General features: G+C 41.1%; 1 protein-coding gene and 2 long non-coding RNA genes across 11 annotated transcripts in view; 1 reads left to right on the top strand and 2 right to left on the bottom strand.

The window, feature by feature from the left end:
- Positions 1–2,117, bottom strand: part of LOC144588991 (uncharacterized) — a 193,393-nt gene extending 191,276 nt beyond the window's left edge. The window contains exon 1 of the long non-coding RNA XR_013544799.1: positions 2,071–2,117. This is a non-coding gene — a long non-coding RNA (uncharacterized LOC144588991). The remainder of the gene's footprint in view (positions 1–2,070) is intronic.
- Positions 2,118–2,129: 12 nt separating this feature from the next.
- On the bottom strand, positions 2,130–3,212 carry LOC140706590 (uncharacterized). The gene is made up of 2 exons (XR_012086317.2): positions 2,919–3,212; positions 2,130–2,457 (listed from the first exon to the last, which is right to left on the bottom strand). It is a non-coding gene; the product is annotated as an uncharacterized LOC140706590 (long non-coding RNA).
- The window catches only part of PPARD (peroxisome proliferator activated receptor delta), a 64,567-nt gene continuing 43,766 nt past the window's right edge, over positions 3,196–23,996 (top strand). Inside the window, exons 1-2 of one of the 9 annotated variants that reach the window (XM_020796284.3) lie at positions 3,300–3,428; positions 14,942–15,032. In XM_020796284.3, coding sequence (XP_020651943.3) covers positions 14,975–15,032 — 58 coding nt within the window. In that variant the 5' untranslated portion in view covers positions 3,300–3,428; positions 14,942–14,974. Of the gene's footprint in view, positions 3,429–14,941; positions 15,033–22,105; positions 22,209–23,996 lie in introns of those variants that run through there. The other 8 variants (XM_072997389.2, XM_072997392.2, XM_020796260.3 and 5 more) reach the window with 8 other exon arrangements.

The following is a 23,996-nucleotide window of genomic DNA, read 5'->3' as shown; positions in this document are numbered from 1 at the left end:
GTGGTATAGTGTACATGTGGCATGTACACTCACTTCTTTTATCCTACTATGGTCATCATCAGATATTAGCATGTAAACCTGCTTGGCCAGGGATGTGGTAGTCTGTAGCAATGATGGCTCTGACATACCACCTTTAACTCTCTGATAACAGTCTACACTCCCAAAATAAGTGTCCTTTAATGTAAGGGCAAGATATTTGTCTAATAACCATGAAGATCACCAGTTTAGTTTGCACAAAAATGAAATGGTAAATGTTTAAATTTCAGTAATGGAGAGAAGGGATCTAGCCTAACCCTTTCTCTGCTAGCCTTCTCGTTTCTCAGCTAGTTGTTTGAACATGACCATAAACACATAACAATATTATATAGATTGTTTCCAATGTAAAATACATGCTAGTCCTAATCTAGTTACCCATATCTAGAAGCAGGCTGAAAGCAAAGCAAATCCTCTTTCACTACTGCCCACCTAGAGAAGACAGTTCAACCTCACTTCAGTGTTGATAATGGATGGTATGCTCCACTTCACTTGAAGCCAGCAGGCTACCTGAAGTCTTGCATAGCTCTTTCCTCCAACAGAAGGGAACAGCAAGTTGGTGATTCCCTCTGTACTGCTGCCAAGATATTGCCTCACTTTGCCCAATGATAGGGCCATCTCTGGACAGTTCTGAGTAACTGCTGGATGGAAAAGTATGTTTAGTTGCTGGTAGGGGGAAGGATTTAAAGCCGTTCTCTGCTTTTCCCAATACAGTAGGTGCTTGCAGATTAAACTACCATCCTGTAAATGAACAGTTTGTGAGATCTGGGTCAGACTATTTTTCTGTTTTGCACAGTATCTTCTGCAATGGCATTTAGTGGCTCTCTAAGGTCTTAAGGACAGAACTTCCTGATTTCTTTGCTACCAAATCTTTTTTACAGACACTGCCAAAGATGGAATTTGTCATCTTTTATATGCATAGTGGCTTCTATGCTTTATTAATACAGCATACTACTTAAGCTATCATATTGGCCAGTGAATGCACACACTGCTGTTTTGCAGAAGTGAAATTATTATTTTTTACCTCTGGTAGAGCATTGCTGTTGTGCTGCATCACTCAATTATTATTTTTAAATAGTTTCTTTGCCTTGTCTGAAGTGCTGATTAAGAAACTGCTTGCAACCAAAGCTCCAGTTATCAAATTGAGAAAGTGGCCAATTTGCCATTATCTGGAGGTGGCTTGCGTATTAAGCTACTTCACGATACTATAAATTTACAACAGAAGGAACCTTTACATCTTAAGGCTCGCTTCTTGGTCCATTCTCAATTACAGCACATGCTGGAAATGGACCAAAGTAGAGTGATCCTACATGCACCAGTAAAGAAGCCCCTGCCAGAAGCTACGAAAGGTGCAGGTAGGGGTTCTCTGGAAGCAGATTGGTTTGCTCTGATAATTACATTGTTCGATTGTTGTAAAAGAGTGTGCCAACAGGTCCGTGCAGTGCACCAAACTGGGACAAATACTAGTCTGACTGAGCCCTCTGCTAGCTTTCTCAATATGTGATTCAGTGTTAGAGAAGAGAGAAACATACATTTCTCTAAATTAAATATACTTTTCAGGGAGAAATGTTAAAGGTGAAAGGTTTGCCAAATGGAGCAAAGCTTTAGGGAAAGGAGGTGTGATATCAAATCATTACAGCAGAAGTTACCAAGCCTTTGGTATTAGATCCCTTTTGATTTTTTAGATACGTACCTATGTGCCTCCCCACCTATCCTCTATCATCATCCAATCCCCTTTTAATAAAATAAGTCATTAAAAATAACACAAAAGCTTAAAAATTATTTTAAATAAAACATTTTTAAAAATCTCAAGTATTTCTGCAGCATATACAAAAAATGGCAGTGTGCCTCTTTCATAGCATCAACATTCAAAGCTGGGCATTGCCTTTATTGGATCATTAAAAAGTTATAAATAAGATGAACTTTCTACTTTTCCAGAATTCTTCCTCAGGCATGATAGTATAAAACTTGGGATTAAGGCAAATGTTTTAAAAACTGGCCTAGATGTGGGTCATGAAGCTAAACTGCCAACAAAGCAAAAAAAAAAAAAAAAAAAAAAAAAAAAAAAAAAAAAAAAAGACACAGGTGACAAAAGGTAAAAATGTGTAAAATTCATTTATTGTAGCAGGAGATTATCGGGGCAACAGCCATACCAGTTTAATAAGTTCTTTATGGCTTCAGAGAAACATGTCCCACAAGGAATCTGTTGGTGTTCAAAATGTTATAAGATTATTTATGTGTGTGTGTGGTATCAGTGTAGTACTGTATACAGTATATGAGAGAAGTACACACTCCTCCTTCTTGTAGCCTTGGATCTGCCTTCCTGTGCTCTGGAAGGTCTCTCCTGGGTAGATTGTTGGTTGTCTGCTTCCCAATAATTAGCCCAGAATGCCAGTACACAAGAAATGAAGTCACTCAGGAGTGCTGGGGAAAAACATATGTATTATTGGGGCAGAAGCAAAATTACAGTGGATTATCATAACCTAGAAACAATAAGGCCTGGGTAATGACCAGAAGTGCACTCTCCAGCCCCCATTGTTCAAATGTCCCTTAACACATATTGTTAAATTGAACTGTTTGTAAGGCACAACTATATGCTATCTTATAGGTTGGGTATACAAGTGTCTACAAAGATACTTAAAACAAAATACGGCAATAATAAGTAGCAATAGTATAACTCACTCAATGCACATAATTTTTTTTTTTAAAAAATCAAATTCTATTTGCATTTTAAGAAGTGTGTGTAGGGGATTCTTTGTGCCGAAAAGAGATGGGTGTTGTCCAGGGGAAGAGTATTCTATAAACAGGTGACCCAACCTACATTCTTAGGCTGCTACACTCTTTTAGATGCCAGTAATATAAATAAAATAAACGTGCTTGCTCACCCACCACCTGCATTTGTTTTCGTCTACCGCTGTCATCTTGTTTTCAGGCCGACTACACCCAGGCAAAGCATCCCTCACCTTAACTTGAGCAACCTCTCGGTCCTCAGGTAGCTGTATAAAACACACACACACTCTCACTCACTCACTCACTCACTCACTCACTCACTCACTCTCTTTTGCTAAAAAAAACAAAACCCCTGCGTCTATGGAGCACGGCGGGGCGGAAACCCGTCCCTCGCCAGCAGACGAGAGACACCGACCTTCCCCCCTCCTCTTGGGGGGCGGGGACGGGCTTGGGCCGTCGTCGTGGCGATATGGTAATACCTCCCTCACGGCGCTTCCCGGCCAGTGGGGCGGAAGTACGCGGTGGCGTCAAGCTCAGCACGAGTGACGTAGGGGGAGGGAAAGAGTGGCGGCTGCGGCTGTTGGGTCGGTCGGGGTTTTTAATGAGCAAAACTTCTGTCGCGGAGCGTGGTGGGGGCAGCGCGCGAGCTTCGTCGCCGCCAGCAGGTGAGGTGATGACAGGGGCGCGCTCGGCGTTGCTAAGGGCGAACCAGCTTGGGCCAGGGGCGGCTGTGGGCGGAAGCCCGCCAGAGGGGGGACGACGACGACGACGACGACGGACGCTCGGCTTCCCTGATGGGACGGGGTGGCGGGGGGGGGGTCGAGTGAGGAGCCGGTGTGAGCTTTGGGCAGCCTCCGAGGCCTCGGGGCTTCAGAAGTTCGCAAGGGACGGCAGTTCCTGAAGGATCGCCTCCTTGGAGAAGTCCGTGTCCCAGTGGTGGGCACTAACGGGGCACACGACCCCTCACGGAGGGCCGACCCCTCTCCTGAGGCGGGTGTGTCAGGCAACATATTTTAGATGCTCTGCAAGGGTAGCAGATTGCGGGTCATGTTTACGTAGGTACTGTATCCTTCGTGCCGGAGATAAGCGAGGCGACTGGGATTTTCTGCCTTATGTGCCAAAACTACTTGCTTGGCTTTGGACGGAGGTGGGGGTGGGCTTTTTCACTTCAGGCAGGAAAATGTCTCAGGCCGGCCTTAGGGTCTGCTGCTTCCTCTTATTAGTCTTGGAGGGCAGTTTGTGCGAGGCAATGGATGCTGCCTCTGGTAATTGCCCCTCTCTCTGGGCGATAGCCTCCTGTCTCTTCCCACGGGGACAGGGAGCTGAGACTCTGCTACCCAACTCAGGGAGGATTGAAATGAAAAAGTGTCCGCAACGCCGTCTTCCCATCTCCGTCCCTTTTTGGGCGGCAGGATGAGGAGAGAGGGGGCTTTAATTGAAGAAGGCAGTAGACTCTTTTTGAAGAATAGCTTGTCGCCTTTGGGCGTGTGCTTTTTTAAAACCTCTTTGGTTCCGGCACTGCAGTTGTCAGGACAGCGTTACAGGACAGAGGAGGGAGAAAGATTTTGCAGGCCTCGACCGACTTGCCCTCATGCCCAAGAGCATATGGGTGTGTGGAAACACTTTATATTTTAATGTATAATTGCTGTTAGAAAAACAACAACACAAAAAAGTAAATTTAAATTTAAAGCAACTTTAAAATATTTCAAATTGAGTGAAATTGGAAGAGAACATGTGCTGACAAAACACCATTTGGCTTGTATAAGGGGGGAAAGCACACCTAAAGTACAGTGTCTGCTGGCAAAAGTGATATAATATGAAAAAAAGTTCCAGGTAACTAATTTGTTGCTGTTTCATTCCTTAGATTGTATTTTACTGCTTTCATATCTCCTTGAATGATGCTCCTAACTTGAATTTTTGAAGGCACTTTGTTATTAGCAGGTTGTTATTAGCAGGTTATTAGCTGGTTCATTTAGCAGGCTCCACTGCTAAATGAACCAGCATTTTTTATTTTGGCCTGTAGTCGTAAACAACCCTTCATGATAGTGTTCCATAATACATTTTAAGTTACATTAGTTACCATTATCCAGTGTGATTTATTTGTTTTAGGGTGTATTCTTCTAAAAGACTTCTCTTAATACTCAGGCTGTAGAATCAAAATATTTTCATGAAAACACTATTGCCTTTGATGGTACCTGTTTCCTGGTGATCTTGCATCCTGAGAGAAGAACCAACCTTTGCAACCTAGGGCAAGCTACAGGGTCCCATAGTGCCTCAGAAAAAGAGATGGCAAACTACTCCTGAGTACTTTATATATAGGGAATCCTGGAAGGGCTTGTCCTAAGTCAGAATTACCTGGAAGGCACATTTTAGTATGAAGTAGTCACACTGGCTGTGATAGACATAGGATGTTCCAAAGCTCTAGTTAGCTTCTAGATCCAAGGGAATTGGTTTGATTTTAGACTAAGCATTTTGTGGGAGTAGCTAGCCTGCATTAGCATGAGAGGTACGACTCCAGCCTCCTACTATTCTCCTTCATTGCCTATAGTTGTTGATTGTACTGAGAGACTTGGCAGGGTTAGCAGTGGAGAAGATGTTTGGGTGCGATGGTATCAGTGGCCCTGGTAGCGGTGGTGTACCATCCATTCACCTGAGCTTCGACAGGAGTGCCAACCAGATATGCCAGTATTCCCTGCATTGGATCTTGGAAGCCAACTGGATCCAATAGCCTGCGGGATGGACCATCTTAATAGGTCCCTGCTCCCTGGGGTTTGTGTGCCGCTGAGAGACTGCATTTTCTCAGATGGTGAGCCAACCATGACAAGAGGATTAACACAAGGACAGTTACCCTCTGGTCACTTTCTCCCTACCCAGTTTGTAGAGATAGAGGAATTCATGTTTGAAGAACATCATGAAGAAGAATCATTCTTCAGTAATGCATACATCTGTGCTATGAGAGATGTTCCTGTGAGCTAGGAATGCAGTGTTCCAGTACTGATTTCTGAAAAAATTGGAAGCTAGAACAAGAGGATGATTTTTTTTTCTTTTGTGGAAAGGTACAAAAGTAGGAAATGGAAAGTGGAGGACTTGGTGGCCCCTGGAAAGGATGAGATCGCTGGACTTCATTGCATACAATATTATTAATCTACTTTTGAAGATAAAAAACTAAATGCTTACTCTTTATGACCCTTATATAGATAAAAAAAACCTAAATGCTTACTCTTTAAGACCCTTATATAGATATATATACTGTATATAAACTGAGCAGGGAATGGGGATGGTGAGCAAGCAGGTGGGTAGACAGTGGAACAGCATTTGCCTAGCACGGTACCAATCTGTGAAAGTAACAACAAATCTCTAGTACTTTTTCTTGCAAGTCAGGTACAAAAACTCAATTGTTTAAAAAATAGCTGAACTATTGAAATGTTTACCTCAAGTCTTGTCACATCCTTCTCAGGATAGGATGAGTGGGATGTTAAGATTGCAGCAGCTGGAAGTCGCCACCAGCCATCAAATGTCATTGAACTACTGCCTTTAGCTCTAGTATACTATACTGTAACTGCTGTAGTTACGCAAAAGTCTAGAGAAAAGGTCATCTGCTCATTTTGAGTGGTGGAAACTACCATAGCCTGTAACTAATTTTTAACAGGAATCAATTGAGCAATAAAATACCACATCACTCTCTGTGACTTGGGTCATGAGGGACTGAGTCACTGGAGAGAGCCAAAGGGTTTTTTAAACTATTTCTTCTACAATATCAATATTAGATGGAAAGAATTTTCCCTTATAATGCTGTCAGCATTCACTTTGTCTGTGAGCTTAGGCAAGCAATACACAACTTGTTTTCCTTATGCTTTGTATTGCAACCCCCATCCTTTCCAGAAAATTAACATTTTTGCTGGCTATCATGGAAATTTTATTTCAACACATTAGGTGGGTACCCGGTTGAGGAAGGCTTGCTTAAACACTAGCCAATAGAAATAAGCAAGTAAATGGGGGAGGTGGCCATGTTTCTCCTTGAATGGGAGAAAGTGACTGAGGTCCTGAGCTGGGTAGCTTCTTAAAAGATGGGTCACCTTGATTGTCCCACCAATTAGATATATGAGTGTTTAGCTCATATCCTTGGTATCAGATGGGAAACATTGGTGGCGATGATCCAGCAAGAGTTTTTAAGTGTGAAAGGCCCCCCCCACACGCACCTGATCCCAAGGCTCCTTAAGCCTTCCCCAGGGCAAAAGGGAGCCTGAGGGAAACTAAAACAGGGGGCTAGGAAATGTTAAATCAGTGTATGTTAAATGTGCCTGATACAAGTTGCACCGGAAGTAAAGTTATACAGTACAACAGGATTTTGCCCATTAATTGTTTTGTCCAGTATAGTAGGTGAAAAGCATCTGAAGTTTTTTTCTTGTCTAAAGGCACAGTTGAAATCAGGAGAGGGAATCAGGAGAGTGGTCAGGGAGTGGTTGAATCCCTGCAGCACATGCTATTTTATTGTACTCTGTACAAGGATATTCGCCTGTCCCATCTGTGCGCTTTTCTCTCCTCCCATTCCGGATGGGATGATATGAGGAAAATGCAGCATCTTCTAAGTGGCAATATTAAGGAACTTACCCTGTCAACTGCCAGATACGTATATGCCATCATGCAGAGACGTCGTAGCACGGTCTCGCAGAATGAAGAGCCCTAAATATGCTCTTGGCTGGCCCTTCCTACCCGTTACCCAGTGAACATTTTAGTTGTATGTTATTGTATTTGTCTGTTTTACTGTACTCAGTATGCCAATAAAGGTTTCTGACTGACTGACTGACAATCAGGAGAGGGGGGGAGTTTTTAAAGTCAGTTTAAAGTCACATGGTAATCACGTGTATTTTGGATAGGTGTGTGCATCCTCTTGGGAAAACTTTTAATCCATTTTAAAACTGTGTTGTATATTGGTTAACAGGGCTACAAGGGCTTTTAGAATAGTTGTGTTTGAGGTTTTGTCCTGTACCCTCCCATTGTCACATTGGCTGCCTGCAGTCTGACACAGGCAGGGGGGGGTAGGGGGGTACAGACACACACAGAGAGGAGTGGAGAATGAGAGGGAGCAAGAGAGTTGAGGCTGAAACTGAGCTGAGACATTGGCGAGTTTTGTACTTCTACGCTTTTGAGGAGAAGGAACAGGGAAGGCACACCAGTGAGTAGCAAACCTCACAGAGACAATTTACACTGATAGATGTATTCGGATATACCAAAACAATGCAAAATAAATCAATTTTACAAGTAATTTAAAATAAATGATTCTCTCACAGCCAAGTGAAATACCTTGCTTCCAAACAAAAAACATGCTTCCCAGGCAAAAAATAAGAAATAAAATAAATCCATGTGTGTCATGCAATTGCCTTTTAAAAATCAATTTCAAACATGCTAAACCTGATGCAAAAACATTTTTTTTCTGTGTGTAACCACATTCTAAGTTTGACAGCAAACCTGCTGACCTCAAGGACAATTGCCAAATGGAGATCACCTCAGTATAGGTTTGATTTCTAAATAATGTCTGTGATGAGAAAGGAACCATAAAAACATGCTTTATACTTCAATCACTTTTATGTTTCATTTTTCCTGAATAAGCTCCTACTCTGCCCACAATTTATCACCCTATAAATATTGTGATGTTTATTAGGGTGAGATCCTAGGTCAATGTCTGGCTGTGGGGACAGTTCTGGTCTGTACACAAGATTTTAGGGAGAACTGTTTTTAATATGTATACGTACATTGGTTGTTGTGGGTTTTTTGGGCTCTTTGGCCATGTTCTGAAGGTTGTTCTTCCTAACGTTTCGCCAGTCTCTGTGGCTGGCATCTTCAGAGGACAGCACTCTGTACTCTGATGTAGTTGGCTCAAGCCTGGGGGCCGCTGGAGGCAGAGTCTGGGTGAGGCTGGGCCGCATCAGATTTTCCGTCAAGCGGAGCAAGAGCCTGAGGAAGCCGCCGAGGAGTTTCCTTAGCCCGGCTGGGGCTCCGAGGAGGAGGAGGGGTGCGTGAGCCCTTGTCACTGGCCACGACCCCCTCCGGCTCCTTCTTCACTACCACCAACAGCAGCAGCAGGGAGAAGAAGCAGAGAAGGCAGCGAGCACTGGCGACCGCCTAGCGGGGGGGGGGGAGGGCACAACATAAATTTTTTTTTTAAAGCCTCACAGAATTGCGTTGCCAAAGGAGAAAAGCCCCCATCAGTACCCATGAAATTAAACAGAACATGGTTGGGACCCCATAGGTGCACATGCACGCGCACACACACACTGAGATCCAGCAACCTTCCTCTACACACTGAGATCCAGCAACCTTCCTCTGAGGGGCCCCCTCAAAAAAAGGCACACTCAGGCAGGCTGGCTGGCAGGCTGCAGTTCCGGATGGAGGGTGCAAGAGGCGCTGTCTTGGGAGACAGCCAGCAAGCGAGGTGAGGCTTTTTTTGACTCTTGACAGCAGAGGACACATGGGGCAGACAAGGCGGGGGCCACAAACTATCATCCAGTGGGCCGCAAATGGTCCCGGGCCACATGTTTGAGACCCCTGCATTAATGCAACCATTTAAGAAGTGTACAGTGTGGGAACGGAACAGAGTTGCAGTTGGAAAAGGGAGAAAATTTGTGGAAATTGACTTTACAGATATGCTTATAGGTAACGGGGATGAGCATCGCCCCCTAGAGTCGAACACGACTGGACAAAAATTGTCAAGGGGAACCTTTACCTTTACGTTATAGGTAAAGCACTTTGTTGCTCACATGGGCTTTTTGGCTTTGCAGAGATCTGTAAAAGACAAATTGTTTTTTTTAAAGGACAGTAAAGAAGAAAATCAATTTCTCAGGCCTGTTTTTTTTTAATCCTTTCCTACTAATTATCACAGAATGAAACAGTTTCTAATGGGACATCATACATTGTTTCGTAGACATTTATACAGTATATTTTCCTCCTGAAAAAGATTGTGGTGAGAATTTTCAGATATCTTTCATGACTTTATTCTTGTTCTGTCATGTTGGTGCAAGCATTGCCTTTTGTTGTCCTGTGTCCTGATCCTTAGCTGAAACTATAAAAAAAGTGATTCGGTGATTTGATTGTACTTTTCAGTCCTAAATCTTTTATGGTTTGTTGACTAAGCTTGAGCTGTTACAGTGTGTGTACAACAAGGCTGTGACTTGAATTAACACTGAGAGTATCAGCAGTTATTGCATTCGTAGTATAGCAGGTTAGCTTATTGGAAATGGATTCTTATTTGTATAGCATGAATGATGACAGTGTTATCAGTGCAGCATTTTTAGTCTCTAACCCAAAACTAAGTAATCTAGTGCTTCATATTTTTGCTTAGGACAAAGATAATACATTTTGCATTTATTACTGGCAGTTTCGGACTTTGAGGTGGTAGATTGCTAGGATGGTAGATTCTTGGATGGGGTAGTTAAAATGCAAACTTCTTAATTTTGTGGGACTGCAACTCCTAGCAGTATTCACTGTTGGCAGCAGTGCTTAGAATTGCTGGGAGTTATAGCCCAGCAATATCAGGAGGACCGTGCTTTACCCATTTTTGTTTTAGGTTGCTGAGACTAACATAATAATTGCAGTGTCTTTTATGAATCACAATGTAGACTAAGACGTTGCCCCTAAAATGCATTTTATAGATTCCTTTAAGTAAACTCAGACATTGGTGAACTATTCTCAGAGTCAAGACCTTCTGAGAATTTGTTCTAGGGGGACATTGTATCCCTCTGCTATTACAGATACCTAGGTACAAAAGACTAGATGGTGGGGATAACTTCTGTTGTGATTATATTTTTAAAACCAACAACAATTACACAGAAAGCAACAGTAAAAGTCATAAACACAGATAAAAACGGAACAACTGTCATAAGTCTCAAGCAGCACAGCATATATACATAATGAGACAGTGGGTGCACAGTGTAAGAACTTCATCCAAGATTGTTACCACAAGCCTCTCTATGTTTTGACATATAAAGCCCTAAACGGCTTGGGCCCTGGAAACCTGAAGGACCGCCTCCTTCCATATGAACCTACCTGGCAGTTAAGATCTAGCCAGGGGGCCCTTTTGAAAGAGCCGTCTCTTAAGGAGGTAAGAGGGACGGCTTGTAGACAAAGGGCCTTTTCGGCAGCTGCCCCCATACTATGGAATGCCCTCCCGAATGAGATTCGTCTGGCGCCGACGCTGATGACAATTCGGCACCAGGTCAAAACCTTCCTGTTCCACAAGGCTTTTAATTGAAATAATATTAGCTGTGGGTCCGATGGCAATTTTTATATATATTTTAATTGTATTTTAATTGTTCTGAATTTTTATTATATTTTAAATGTTGTAAGCTGCCCAGAGACCTTTGGGTAGTGTGGGCGGCATATAAATTAAATAAATAAATGAATGAATGAATGAATGAATGAATGAATGAATGAATGAATAAATAAATAAATAAATAAATAAATAAATAAATAAATAAATAAATAAATAAATAAATAAAGAACTGGGTCTTCTGCAACCTCTTAAAAATGAACAGGGAGGGGGCCAGGTGCATCTGGACCAGGAGCTGGTTCCAAAATGTTGGAGCCACAGACTAGAAGGTCCGGCATCAAGTAGATGCTTTCCTGCCCTACTCCTTTAATCGCTCATAGGAACATTGCTTAGGAACATCTGGTGGCATCGGTAGATGATCTTACAGAAAGTTGCTCACATAGGAAGCTCTAAATTGTCTTAATTAAAGAATATGGAGGACCTTCCGCTCCTGTTGAAATGCTTTCCTTCACTGGAACTTCATGACACACTTTCATCTAGCACTTACACTATATGTGGGCAGTCACACTGGGGCAAATACCATTGTGTAAGTTCCTGAGTAGGACTGATGTCATATCTCTCAGTTCATGTCCCTTGATGTGTTCAGTTGGGATGGCCCCCTGCTTTGCTTGTAAAAAAATTCTAAATAGACGATGTCATATTTTCCAAGTGGCAAGGTGTGTGGCTAACTAGCCATGGAATGAGAAGACAGAATTAAAAAAATTAATAAATAGGAAGAAGTGTGCCCACTACCACTGACTATGGGAAAAATCATTAGGAATGGAGAAGATTAAAAAAAACAGTAACAAGAAATGTTCCTTATCAAATAGTGCGGGACCACCCTTGGTATAGCCTGATTTTATGTTTTCCTGCCAGCGTGGCCTAATAGTCTTAAGTCTTTGTACTACTCTGCTTTATGAACTACAGGTTTCTGGGACCTTTCCATCAGAGCCAGCTGCCTGCCACCCCCAGCCCACCCTTGCTGTTGTTTTGTTTACCTTCCAGTGTAGAGAGTTATGGAGAACTTGAAAACTTGCTTATTGGGTGTGATGTTTTCGTTTGCCCTAATAAAGATATTACTTTATTTTGGCTTTTGTGTCATTTCCTCACCATGAATAGGAATGTTTGATGACATTCTCTAAGTTGATGTCTCATACCTATATAGATGGAGAAAGTCAATACTACTCATTTTGTTGGCATACAATTTCTACTACTTTTGCAACATAAACTATATAAGTCTTTTATCAGAAATGCTAAAGCATCAACAATTAGAGAATTAAAGATGGTTTTCCATTTCTACCAAACATTTAGGTTGTGTGTCAGTCTGCTCGTTTCTCACAATTTATTTTCTGATCAGTTCTGAGTACAGTATATGTTTGGAAGAGGCAACAGCTTGTGTGTTTCTTTGCTTTGAAGTAGGATGAACTTGGAAAGCCAGGCCAGTGCTGCATACTGAATTCAGTACAGTGGAATTCCCAACATTTTAAACTACCCCACTGGAATGTATTCAGAGGTGTCTCAAAATAGACTACTTGCTGCTTTTCTGTCTGATAACTTAGAACATACCAGATGTTTGCTTGCTTGCTTTATTTATGATTCTTGTGGTATTCAGTGGGACTGAGAAATTCAGGATACAATGAGTACTGTCACTATGCTTTAATTCTCAATATTTGTTAACAATTTTATTTTTTTAAAAAAACAGACCAGTCTCCTTTAAGCAGTCCCTTCATTGTTATTACATCATATATTTGAACTGGGAAAATATTATTGAAAAATGAGGAAAATGCTTCTCTTGTATTTGGCTATTTATGTGCCACAATTGCTCATACTTATGCAGAAGGCTGGAGTTTCGTAACACTTCTTGAGTAAAGTGCTAGTAATTTTTGCAAACTAACTTTTGAATCTGGATATAGCACTTAGGTTGCAGTCTTATACTGTTTAGCTGTCAATAAGCACTTTTAAACTCAGATTTCTGAGTAGATGTTTGGGGGATTCCACGGTTAAAGTAGCAGTCAGTATCTTTTTGCTGGGGGATGATGATCCTCTTTTAGCTCAGTTGGGCTTACTAATATATGCTTGTAATTGAGTGGACATATTCTGCACCAGTGGAACTTTTGATAGTATATTTAATGGCAGCCCCACATAGGCTGCATTACAGCAGCCTATATGTCAGTAGTGCATGGATAACTGAGGCAAGGCTTGTCCTGATACAGTGGTACCTCGACTTGCGAATGTCCCTACATAAGAGCGATTCAAGTTAAGAACGGCTTTGTTCGCAAAAAAGTTGCTTCGACTTGAGAATGGAGCCTCGACTTAAGAACCAAAAAAAGAAAAAGAAAAAAAACTCTCTTTTTTTGGCCTAAGTTCACCTTGGGTCAAAAGAAGAAGAAAAAATCACCCCCTAGTGGTAGATACGGATTAACCAGCTTTGCATTAGTTCCTATGGGAACTAATGCTTCGATTTAAGAACAGCACCTCGACTTAAAAACGAAAAACAGCAGATATGGATTAAATGGTTTTCAATGCATTCCTATGGGAAATGGTGCTTCGACTTAAGAATGTTTCAATTTAAGAACGCAGTCCCAATACGGATTAAGTTCTTAAATTGAGGTACCGCTGTAAATACTACATAAGCTGCTGTTATACTTGAGTTTGTCCAATTAGCACAGGATGTGATTTGATTACACTGTCCAACCATCTTGTCCTCTGTTGTCCCCTTTTCCTCTTACCTTCACACTTTCCTAACATCAGGGTCTTTTCCAGGGAGTTTTCTCTTCTTATGAGATGGCCAAAGTATTGGAGCTTCAGCTTCAGGATCTGTCCTTCCAGCGAGCACTCAGGCTTGATTTCCTTTAGAATGGATAGGTTTGTTCTCCTTGCAGTCCAGAGGACTCTCAAGAGCCTCCTCTAGCACCACAATTCAAAAGCATCAATTCTTCGGCAGTCAGCTTTCTTTATAGTCCAGCTCTCACTTCCATACATCACTACAGGAAAAACCATAGCTTTGACTATGCGGACTTTTGTTGGCAAGGTGATGTCTCTGCTTTTTAAGATGCTGTCGAGGTTTGTCATCACTTTCCTCCCAAGAAGCAGGCATCTTTTAATTTCGTGGCTGCTGTCACCATCTGCAGTGATCATGGAGGCCAAGGAAGTAAAATCTATCACTGTCTCCATATCTTCCCCTTCTATTTGCCAAGAGGTGATGGGGCCAGTGGCCATGATCAGTTAGAAGCAACTAAATATTACACTGTTTGCCTTTTGCATGAGTCACAACAGTATTTGAGCCATTAGTTTTGATGTGTCTCTTAAAATACAAACAAATGGTCTTAGAATTTTTACAGTTACATTGTTGTGCATGTATTTAAATCAGAGGAAATAATTATTTGAAACTACTTTCTGTTTCTACCTGTGGCAGACTAGAAAGCATTCTGTTTAGTTCAAGACAAGAAACAAAGTTGCTTTTGTTTTCTCTCTTTTGTTTTCAGAAATATGGGTCAGCCATTATTGCTTTGTTCCATAATTTTAGCTCTAATCCAATACCTGTAAAATATGTTAATGATGTTTCATTCAGTCACAAGGACTAAACTGCAAAGCTCATGGTCACAACAGCCCTGATTTTTGGACTTTTCTAATCTCCATCCTCTTAGCTGATAATGTGTTCTGGAGAACTTAAATATTTTCACAACATCTTGCGCCAGTATTGTTCCTCATAACTGTGGATTTTGGATTAATTAATGATAGCATTGCTTGTGTCCTAAGGAAACTGTGCAGGTTACTTTCTGGTCAGTATACTTTGGACAGCAGTCTTGGATTTATTCCAATTTCTCTGGTATTGTTACAATTGGAGTGGAAATGTGTTTTGCTCTCTTGCAGTTCTGTTTCGCTTGAGACTCTCATCATAGTGACATGGTAACTACAGAATGGCTATCACCAACAGGTGAACAGAGACAGCTGCTTCAAAGAGGTAACAGTACTATTTTTCTAAAAATAATGTAGCATGTAATCTTTTAAAACCTCAACTTGAGTCTTGTACGTATCTTTGTAAATATACGCAGTGGTTCTCTGGAAGATCTGAATAAACAAGCAGTAGGTTATTGCAGGCAAAATGTGCATTTGCATGAATGGTGTATAACAGAACCTTATAGGCTGGATAAATCTCATTTCTCTGTGAAAATTTAACCATAAAATGCAGTGGGTTTCACAGAATGAAGATCAACTTTCAGTTCTGATTTATGTTTTAGAGTAATACTGGGTGTTTTATATTAGAAGTGTAACTTAAAGCTGTATATAGAAGACTGATAAAACATTATCACAAAATAGGATTATTCATTTTATTCCTTATTACTGCATGGCTTTGTGTTTAAAAATAGAATATTTAAAGGTCAAATTAGGTTTATTAAAATGTTGAGTATGATTTTTATTGTCTTTCATGGACTAATAGGTTAGTACTGTAGTATCTTGTAAATTCTGTGTGGTAAATGCAGTGCAACTTTAAAGCAAGCCAGATTCTTAAATGTAGTTTTGTTAAGTGTTTCTTGTTCTTGGAAGACTTGACTAACTAGTACCTTGCTGGTTTTAGGTTCCAAAGGGTTGCCGCAAAATCTGCTCTTCTCCTTTCTCAATTGATTTCCAAATTTCTGTTTCCCACTTGATGCAGAAATAAAGTTTCTGTTGTATTTAGAAGGATGTTTGCAGTATGCTTTGTTTCTGCAGTTGTTTTAAAAAAAGGAGACCACAGAGGCACAATCAATGACAATCAATCAATCACAATTTTTGTCTGGAATAAAGCAAACCAAACAGTGGAGTCCTGCCCTGATCTTGTTAGTGCTTGTGAAAGGAAATTGTTGTTGTTTTAACAATTACTTGGCAAATAACGCTTAAGCACTTGGTAATTTCTTAAAGTGAAGCTTTAACATGTTTCCTTTTAATACACTGGTGACACATTTTCAATATGAAAGAAATTGAGTGATTTTAGAGGCAGGAATGTGTTTGTACAATCTTGTTCCTTTATAGATTAAGTAATATACCCCAGTATAGTGAGTTAAGTGCTGGACCATGGTGTAGGCATCCTTCAGTCTCGAGAGACTATGGTATCATGCTCTGTATGGAGGACTTGGAACAGCGTCTAGTGTGGCTGAGAAGGTCAATTTGAGAGTGACAATCTCTTCCACACTGAAGACAAATACAATCTGTCCCCTGTCCAGCTCTCTGGTTTTGCTTGTTTCGGGACTTCCTCTTTGCCTCGGCCTGCTGGACAAGTGTCTCTTCAAATTGGGAAAGGCCGTGATGCACTGCCTGACTCCAGGCTGAACGCTTAGACGTCAAGGTTTCCCATCTGGGCTCTGGATTCAGATTCCTACTTGGCTATGGAATCTCAATGGTAGAAATTACTCAGGTATCTTGAAAACTCTTATTAGGGTCACCATAAACCAGATGGAACTTGATAGCACATAACAAGAAGTTATTTCTCACAAATTCTGTAGGAGTTTATTGTTCCCACAAATGCACAAGCCAAACATATGTAAGCTGCTAAAGTGAGCATGCTAGCAGAATGTTGGTTGTGCTAGTTAAATGTGTTGCCATTGTTTTATTTATATATTTATTTCATTTAATTTCTATGGCCCCTTTCTTCTAGAAATGGAACCCAAGGCGGGTTTTAGAACAGCTTAAAACAATAGAAGATTGAAATACAATAAAATCACATACATTACAATACTGTAGAATTAAATTAACTTATGCAATTAAAATGTATTTAAAATCGAAGTTCTTTAAAGTCACAATTAAAATAGTAATAATTATTGCCTTAAAACAGTGGTTGGAAATCCAGTTGCCAGGTGTTAAACTGTTTTATTTTTCAGAGCGGGATGAGTGCCGCCCCCTAGAGTCAGACACGACTGGACAAAAATTGTCAAGGGGAACCTTTTTAAAGAGCCTGAGGATCCCATGGGATCCTCTTTATTGTGAGGAAGCTGTCAGGGCCCACAGGATTGGCAGGGGGTACTCCTTCATTTCCTAAAACTGCTGCCAGTGGTAAAGTTATCTTGGCTGCAGCTATTTACAGAAATTAGACCTCCCCACATCATGTGACTCCCACTGTCTTGCCAATGATTAAAGGGATTTCAAGGGAACCTTTGGTGCAGGATGATCAGAATTATTATTTTTTTCCAAAAAAAGTGACAGCAATTGCAACCATACATAGTATAGCTGCATGAACAGGATTTCAGCCAATGAAAGCCATTGTTGTGGAAAGTGCTATGGAGTCAGTGCATCAAGCATATCCAAATCAGGCTGTTTCTGGAAACTTGGTACCATAGAGACAGCAGTTAGTTACATAGAAAATTAGCAGAGTGCACAGAGTACATAGTGAAATAGTCTAGATTTCATAGGTTTAAGTTAAAACAACACATCTGTTCCTATATACTGCTTTAAACAATTTGTAGAAACACATGGGATATAACTGTAAAAGAAAGTTCTATTTACCTGGAATTGATTTTTAAAGGATCTTTCTATGCTGGTCCATATATGGGAGTTGCTTTTATTCTGCTTTATGGCTGATTGTTTCAAAGCTGTATGAAATGTGACACAACACACACGTACCCTTGACTAACACTTTTAGTGTTGGTTGCCATAGAAAACAATGGTAGAGAGGAATGAGTGAGTGCTTCAGCCACTCATTTCCTTTTGTGCCGTCACAGGGTGAAGAAAGGCCTTGTCTTGTCACAAATGAACAGGTCCTTGCATTAAAACAATTTGTACAATGAAACAGTGCTCTTTGGAATAGTTTCCTTAGGAATGAAACAAAGGTGTCCTGTGGCACCTTATAGTAAATTCCGTGCCACCAAGTCAGAACTGAGTTACAGTATAGTGAGCCTAATCGGGCTTTCAATATAAGTGAGATATTTAATGAGTGATTTTACCCATTCTATTCCCCCAGTGAGTTTCCATGGCCAAGTGGGGATTCAGACCCTGGTCTCCAGAGTTCTGGCCCATCACTCTATCCACTACACCACACTGGGTACCTGTGGACACCTTAAACACTAATAAATGTATTCTGCTTGGCCTGGACAGGTTTAACTTTCTGATAGCAAAAATCCTCCATGGCAGGCTGTGGGACTTCAAGAACTTGCAAAGTATAGAAATAGTTGTATCATGTACTTGACTCTTGCACTTAACTTGTTTGAGGAATTACCATCAAGTTGAGAGTTCCTCAGTATGGCAGGCCAAAAGAGGAGAGATCTTTATAATATGCCTTATGTTGTTGCTGTTTAGTCATTAAGTCATGCCCGACTCTTCATGACCCCATGGACCAGAACATGCCAGGCCCTCCTGTCTTCCACTGCCTCCCGGAGTTGGGTCAAATTCATGTTGGTAGCTTCAATGACACTGTCCAACCATCTCGTCCTCTGTCATCCCATTCTCCTCTTGCCTTCATACTTTCTCAACATCAGGATCTTTTCCAGGGAGTTTTCTCTTCTCATGAGATGGCAAAAGTATTGGAGCCTCAGCTTCAGGATCTGTCCTTCCAGTCAACACTTAGAGTTTATTTCCTTCAGAATTGATAGGTTTGTTCTTCTTGCAGTCCAGGGGACTCTCAAGAGTCTCCTCCAGCACCACAATTCAAAAGCATCAATTCTTTGGTGGTCAGCTTTCTTTATGGACCAGCTCTCACTTCCATACATCACTACAGGAAAAACCATAGCTTTGACTATGTGGATCTTTGTCACCAAAGTGATGTCTCTGCTTTTTAAGATGCTGTCGAGGTTTGTCAATGCTTTCCTCACACGAAGCAGGCGTCTTTTAATTTCGTGGCTGCTGTCCCCATCTGCAGTGATCATGGAGCCCAAGAAAATAAAATCTGTCACTGCCTCTACATCTTCCCCTTCTATTTGCCAAGAGGTGATGGGACCAGGGGCCATGATCTTAGTTTTTTTGATGTTGAGCTTCAGACCATTTTTTGCGCTCTCCTCTTTCACCCTCATTAAGATGCTCTTTAATTCCTCCTCACTTTCTGCCATCAGAGTGGTATCATCTGCATATCTCAGGTTTTTATATTTCTTCCGGCAGTCTTAATCCCAGTTTGGGATTCATCCAGTCCTGCCTTTTGCACGATGTATTCTGCTTATAAGTTAAATAAGCAGGGAGACAATATACAGCCTTGTCGTACTCCTTTCCCAATTTTGAACCAATCAGTTGTTTCATATCCAGTTCTAACTGTTGCTTCCTGTCCCAAATATAGATTTCTCAGGAGATAGATAAGGTGGTCAGGCACTCCCATTTCTTTAAGAACATGCCATAGTTTGCTGTGGTCCACACAGTAAAAGGCTTTTGTGTAGTCAATGAAGCAGATGTTTTGCTGGAACTCTCTGGCTTTCTCCATAATCCAGCGCATGTTAGCAATTTGGTCTCTAGTTCCTCTGCCCCTTTGAAATCCAGCTTGTACTTCTGGGAGTTCTTGGTCCACATACTGCTGAAGCCTGCCTTGTAGGACTTTGAGCATAACCTTATTAGCGTGTGAAATGAGTGCAATTGTACAGTAGCTGGAGCATTCTTTGGCATTGCCCTTCTTTGGGATTGGGATGTAGGCTGATCTTCTCCAATTCTCTGGCCACTGCTGAGTTTTCCAAACTTGCTGGCATATTGAGTGTAGCACCTTAACAGTGTCATCTTTTAATATTTTAAATAGTTCCACTGGAATACCATCACATCCACTGGTCTTGTTGTTAGCAGTGCTTTCTAAGGCCCACTTGACTTCACTCTCCAGAATGTCTGGCTCAATGTTAGCAACCACACTATCTGGGTTATCTGTGACATCCAGATCTTTCTGGTATAATTCCTCTGTGTATTTTTGCCACCTCTTCTTGATGTCTTCTGCTTCTGTTAGGTCCCTACCATTTTTCTCCTTTATCATGTCCATTTTTGCACAAAATGTTCCTTTAATATCTCCAGTTTTCTTGAACGGATCTCTGGTTTCTCCCTTTCTATTATTTTCTTCTATTTCTTTGCACTGTTCATTTAAGAAGGCCCTCTTGTCTCTCCTTGCTATTCTTTGGAAGTCTGCATTCAGTTTTCTGTAACTTTCCCTGTCTCCCTTGCATTTTGTTTCCCTTCTCTCCTCTGCTATTTGTAAGGCCTCGTTGGACAGCCACTTTGCTTTCTTGCATTTCCTTTTCTTTGGGATGGTTTTTCTTGCTGCCTCTTGTACAATGTCATGAGCCTCTATTCAAAGTTCTTCAGGCACTCTGTCCACCAAATCTAGTCCCTTAAATCTGTTCTTCACTTACAATGTGTATTCATAAGGGATTGGGTTTAGATTGTACCTGACTGGCCCAGTTGTATTTCCTACTTTTTTCAGTTTAAGCTTGAATTTTGCTATAAGAAGCTGATGAACAAAGCCACAATCAGCTCCTGGTCTTGTTTTTACTGATTTTGGTATTGCCCATCTGGTGATGTCCATGTGTAGAGTCACCTCTTGTGTTGTTGGAAAAGAGTGTTTGTGATGAACAGCTTGTTCTCTTGATAAAACTCTATTAGCCTTTGCCCTGCTTCGTTTTGAATTCCAAGGCCAAACTTGTCTGTTGTTCCTTTTATCTCTTGACTCCCTATTTTAGCATTTCAGTCCCCTATAATGACAAGAACATCTTTCTTTGGTGTCAGTTCTAGAAGGTGTTGTAAGTCTTCATAGAATTGGTGAATTTCAGCCTCTTCAGCATCGGTGGTTGGTGCATAAACTTGGATTACTGTGATGTTGAAAGGTCTGCCTTGGATTCATATTGAAATCATTTTATCATTTTTGAAATTGTATCCCAGTGCAGCTTTTTTCCTCTTTTGTTGACTAATGAGGGCTACTCCATTTCTTCTACGGGATTCTTGCCCACAGTAGAAGATATTATAATCGTCTGAATTGAATTCGCCCAGTCCCTTCCATTTTAGTTCACTGACGCCCAGGATGTCAATGTTTATTTTTGCCATCTCATGTTTGACCACATCCATCTTACCAAGGTTCATAGATCTAACATTGCAGGTTGCTTTGCAGTATTTTTCTTTGCAACATTGGACTTTCCTTTCACTTTCAGGCACGTCTGCAGCTCAGCATCCATCTTGGGTGGTCCTGCACAGTATAGCCCATAGCTTATCTGAGTTACTCAAGCCCCTTCACCACAACAATGCAATGATCCATGAAGGAGAATATGCCTTATAATCAAGGTTTAAATGTTACTGTCTGAGGGAAAATCTTATTGGTTATGGAAATGGCTTTGGAAGGCCCTTCTGAATAATTTATCACTCAAAGTAATACAGTGGAACCTCTACTTACGAATGTCCCTACCTACGAACAATCCAACTTACGACCAGCTCTGTTTGCAAAATTTTGCTTCTACTTGCAAACGGATCTTCAACATACGAATGAAAAAAGGCAGGGGAAAAGAGTGGGAAATTTAAATTTGCTAACCGTTGGTGGTGAAGAGTCTGCTTCTTTGTAGCTCTTTTGCCCCAATGGTTAGGAAAAGGGAGGCTCAGCTTCCTGGGCTTCCACTGCTGCTGCTACTGCCGCCGGGAGGCGAGCCACAGGACCATCCTGGTGGGCTTCCAGCGCTGCCGCTGCAGGCTTTCCTGGGGTTCGCCACAAGCGCCGCCTTTTCCCCCCGCTGCGCGGCTTCTCTGCCACCATGGGAGGCTTTCCTGGGGCTCGCCACAAGTGCCATCTTTCTCCACTGCCATCCGCTGCCAGGCCAGGATTTTCATGCCACCGATGTAGGCTTTCTCGGGGTAGACCAGGCCTGAAAGCCTGCGTCGGCGGCAGCGAAGTCCTGGCCCAGCAGCAGTGGCTGGAGCCTGGGCGGCCTCCTGGAAGCAGCGGTTGCAGCAATGGAGGTAAGTGCTGCTTTTTGCTTTTTAAAAACTTTTTTTTGTCTTTTGCAGGGTGGGATTGGGCTGGTGAGGTTATGTTTATGTTTATTTTTGGATTTGTTTTGTTTTTTGCATCCCCAGGGGCTTGCAGTGTTTTATTTTTATTTTTTGGGGGGGTGTCTTTTTTTCTTCAGCCGGAACGGATTAATCGGTTTTCAGTGCATTTCTATGGGAAATGGAGCTTCTACTTATGAACGTTTCAACTAACGAACATCGTCTGGGACGGATTAAGTTCGTAAGTAGAGGTTCCACTGTATTACTATCAGAATGCCCAGTGTATAGATCTAGATTTTTGGAGAATTGGGATCATAGAATACAACGAATCAATATTAGTTTGCTGTGTTAAATCTTACTACAGTAAGCCCCCATGTTATGCAGTAATCTGCTCAGACTTGGTTTTCATTATTGTGTTTAGTATGTGACTACTATCTCAGATGAGCAGCTAACTGATAGTAACAGTTTCAGTCTTTTCCTCTAGTGTAGTCTTCGTGCTTGTGGAGTGAGAATTGTACAGTAATGCCTTATGTAGTACATAGCTGAAAATTCTGAGATACTTTCTCACAGGCCTTTTGTGTTCCTTTAAAAAGGGACTGAGGCATTAGCTTTCAGTAGTAGTCATTCTGTTTTTATCATAACAGGTGCTGCTATCATATTTGGACAAATTCATGGTTGAGCTACTGGTTTTGAATCATAGTAGAAAGAAAGCCTTAGATATCTCCCCTTTGCCCTGTACCTTCCCACCTTCCAACTTTGTATTACACTGCTTTCTGGTTGAGTGATGTTAGCTATATTACAGTGTGATGCAATGGTACAAATGTTGTGTTTGTCTTATAAACTATGGTTGGGACATCTCAGAAAATTTCTAAAACATAGTGAAATTTTGTTATTTTTCCCACCCTACTCCCTTCTGTTTGCTTATGATGAGTAATGTTACATAGCATTAAAACTTTTGCAGCTCAGCATCTCTAATAGTAGGCACCCTTCAGTCTCAAGAGACTATGGTAACATTCTCTGAACAGAGGTCTTGGAACAGCATCTAGTGTGGCTGAGAAGGCCAATTCGAGAGTGACAATCTCTTCCACACCAAAGACAAATACAATCTGTCCCGTCCAGCTCCCTGATTTTGCTGGTTTCGGGATTGCCTCTTTGGTTATGTCTAATGCATCTCCACACGCATACACACTATTTTGAAACAAAAAACTAAATATAGTGCTTGTGGCCTATATATATTGTTTTAAAATAGAAAACAGTATATACTGTAGCTTGTTTGTGAATGTGTTTCTATATGGAGGGAAAAATGCATTCTCATGAATGCTGGAAAGTTACTCATGCCTTACTAAACCTCTGTTAAATCATTAACAGAATTGTCTGTCATTGTTGTTAAATTTGTAATTCACAGTAGTCACAAGATTTTACATAATGTTATCTAATGTGATTGACTTGTGAAGAGATAAGATTTATAGACTCACCTGGGTAGAGGAGATTTGAGCCTCTCTTATAATCTTGCTGTGCTTCAGATCATATGAACAATCATATGAACCCCTTCTTACATTGTATTTGTGAGCATGTTGCATAGTCTTGATAGCTTTCCTCACTACCTTTTTATGCACCATCATGCACTCTACTGTCTGTGTAGTTTGCTATGTATTTTACATGTATACTGTATATAATTCATTTACAAGGCTGATGAACATGCAGATGATGAGTGTGGCTGGGCATCCATGTTGTGATCAGGGGCACAACCTTGTTAAAATGCTTTCTGTACATGAGAGCTGCATTTGATCTGCCCCTCTCATTTCAACACACAGAACTCATTAAAATTAGTTTTATCAAAAGGCACAACAGTTTATTTGGATAGTTGGTACTGAAACTAATTTATATAACATTTTAAAAACGACAATCATTATGAATATTATTCCCCATACATGAAAGTGTTAGTAAGATTTCTAGTAGAATTCTTTAAGTTTCCATAAAAAGCCTTTGATCTTGCTTGTGTATTTTGTCTTCATGATTTATTTGTTGC

This window comes from Pogona vitticeps, chromosome 4 (genome assembly GCF_051106095.1).
Source record: "Pogona vitticeps strain Pit_001003342236 chromosome 4, PviZW2.1, whole genome shotgun sequence".
In the NCBI taxonomy this organism is placed as follows: domain Eukaryota; kingdom Metazoa; phylum Chordata; class Lepidosauria; order Squamata; family Agamidae; genus Pogona; species Pogona vitticeps.
This window is presented reverse-complemented; position numbering and strand designations above follow the sequence as displayed.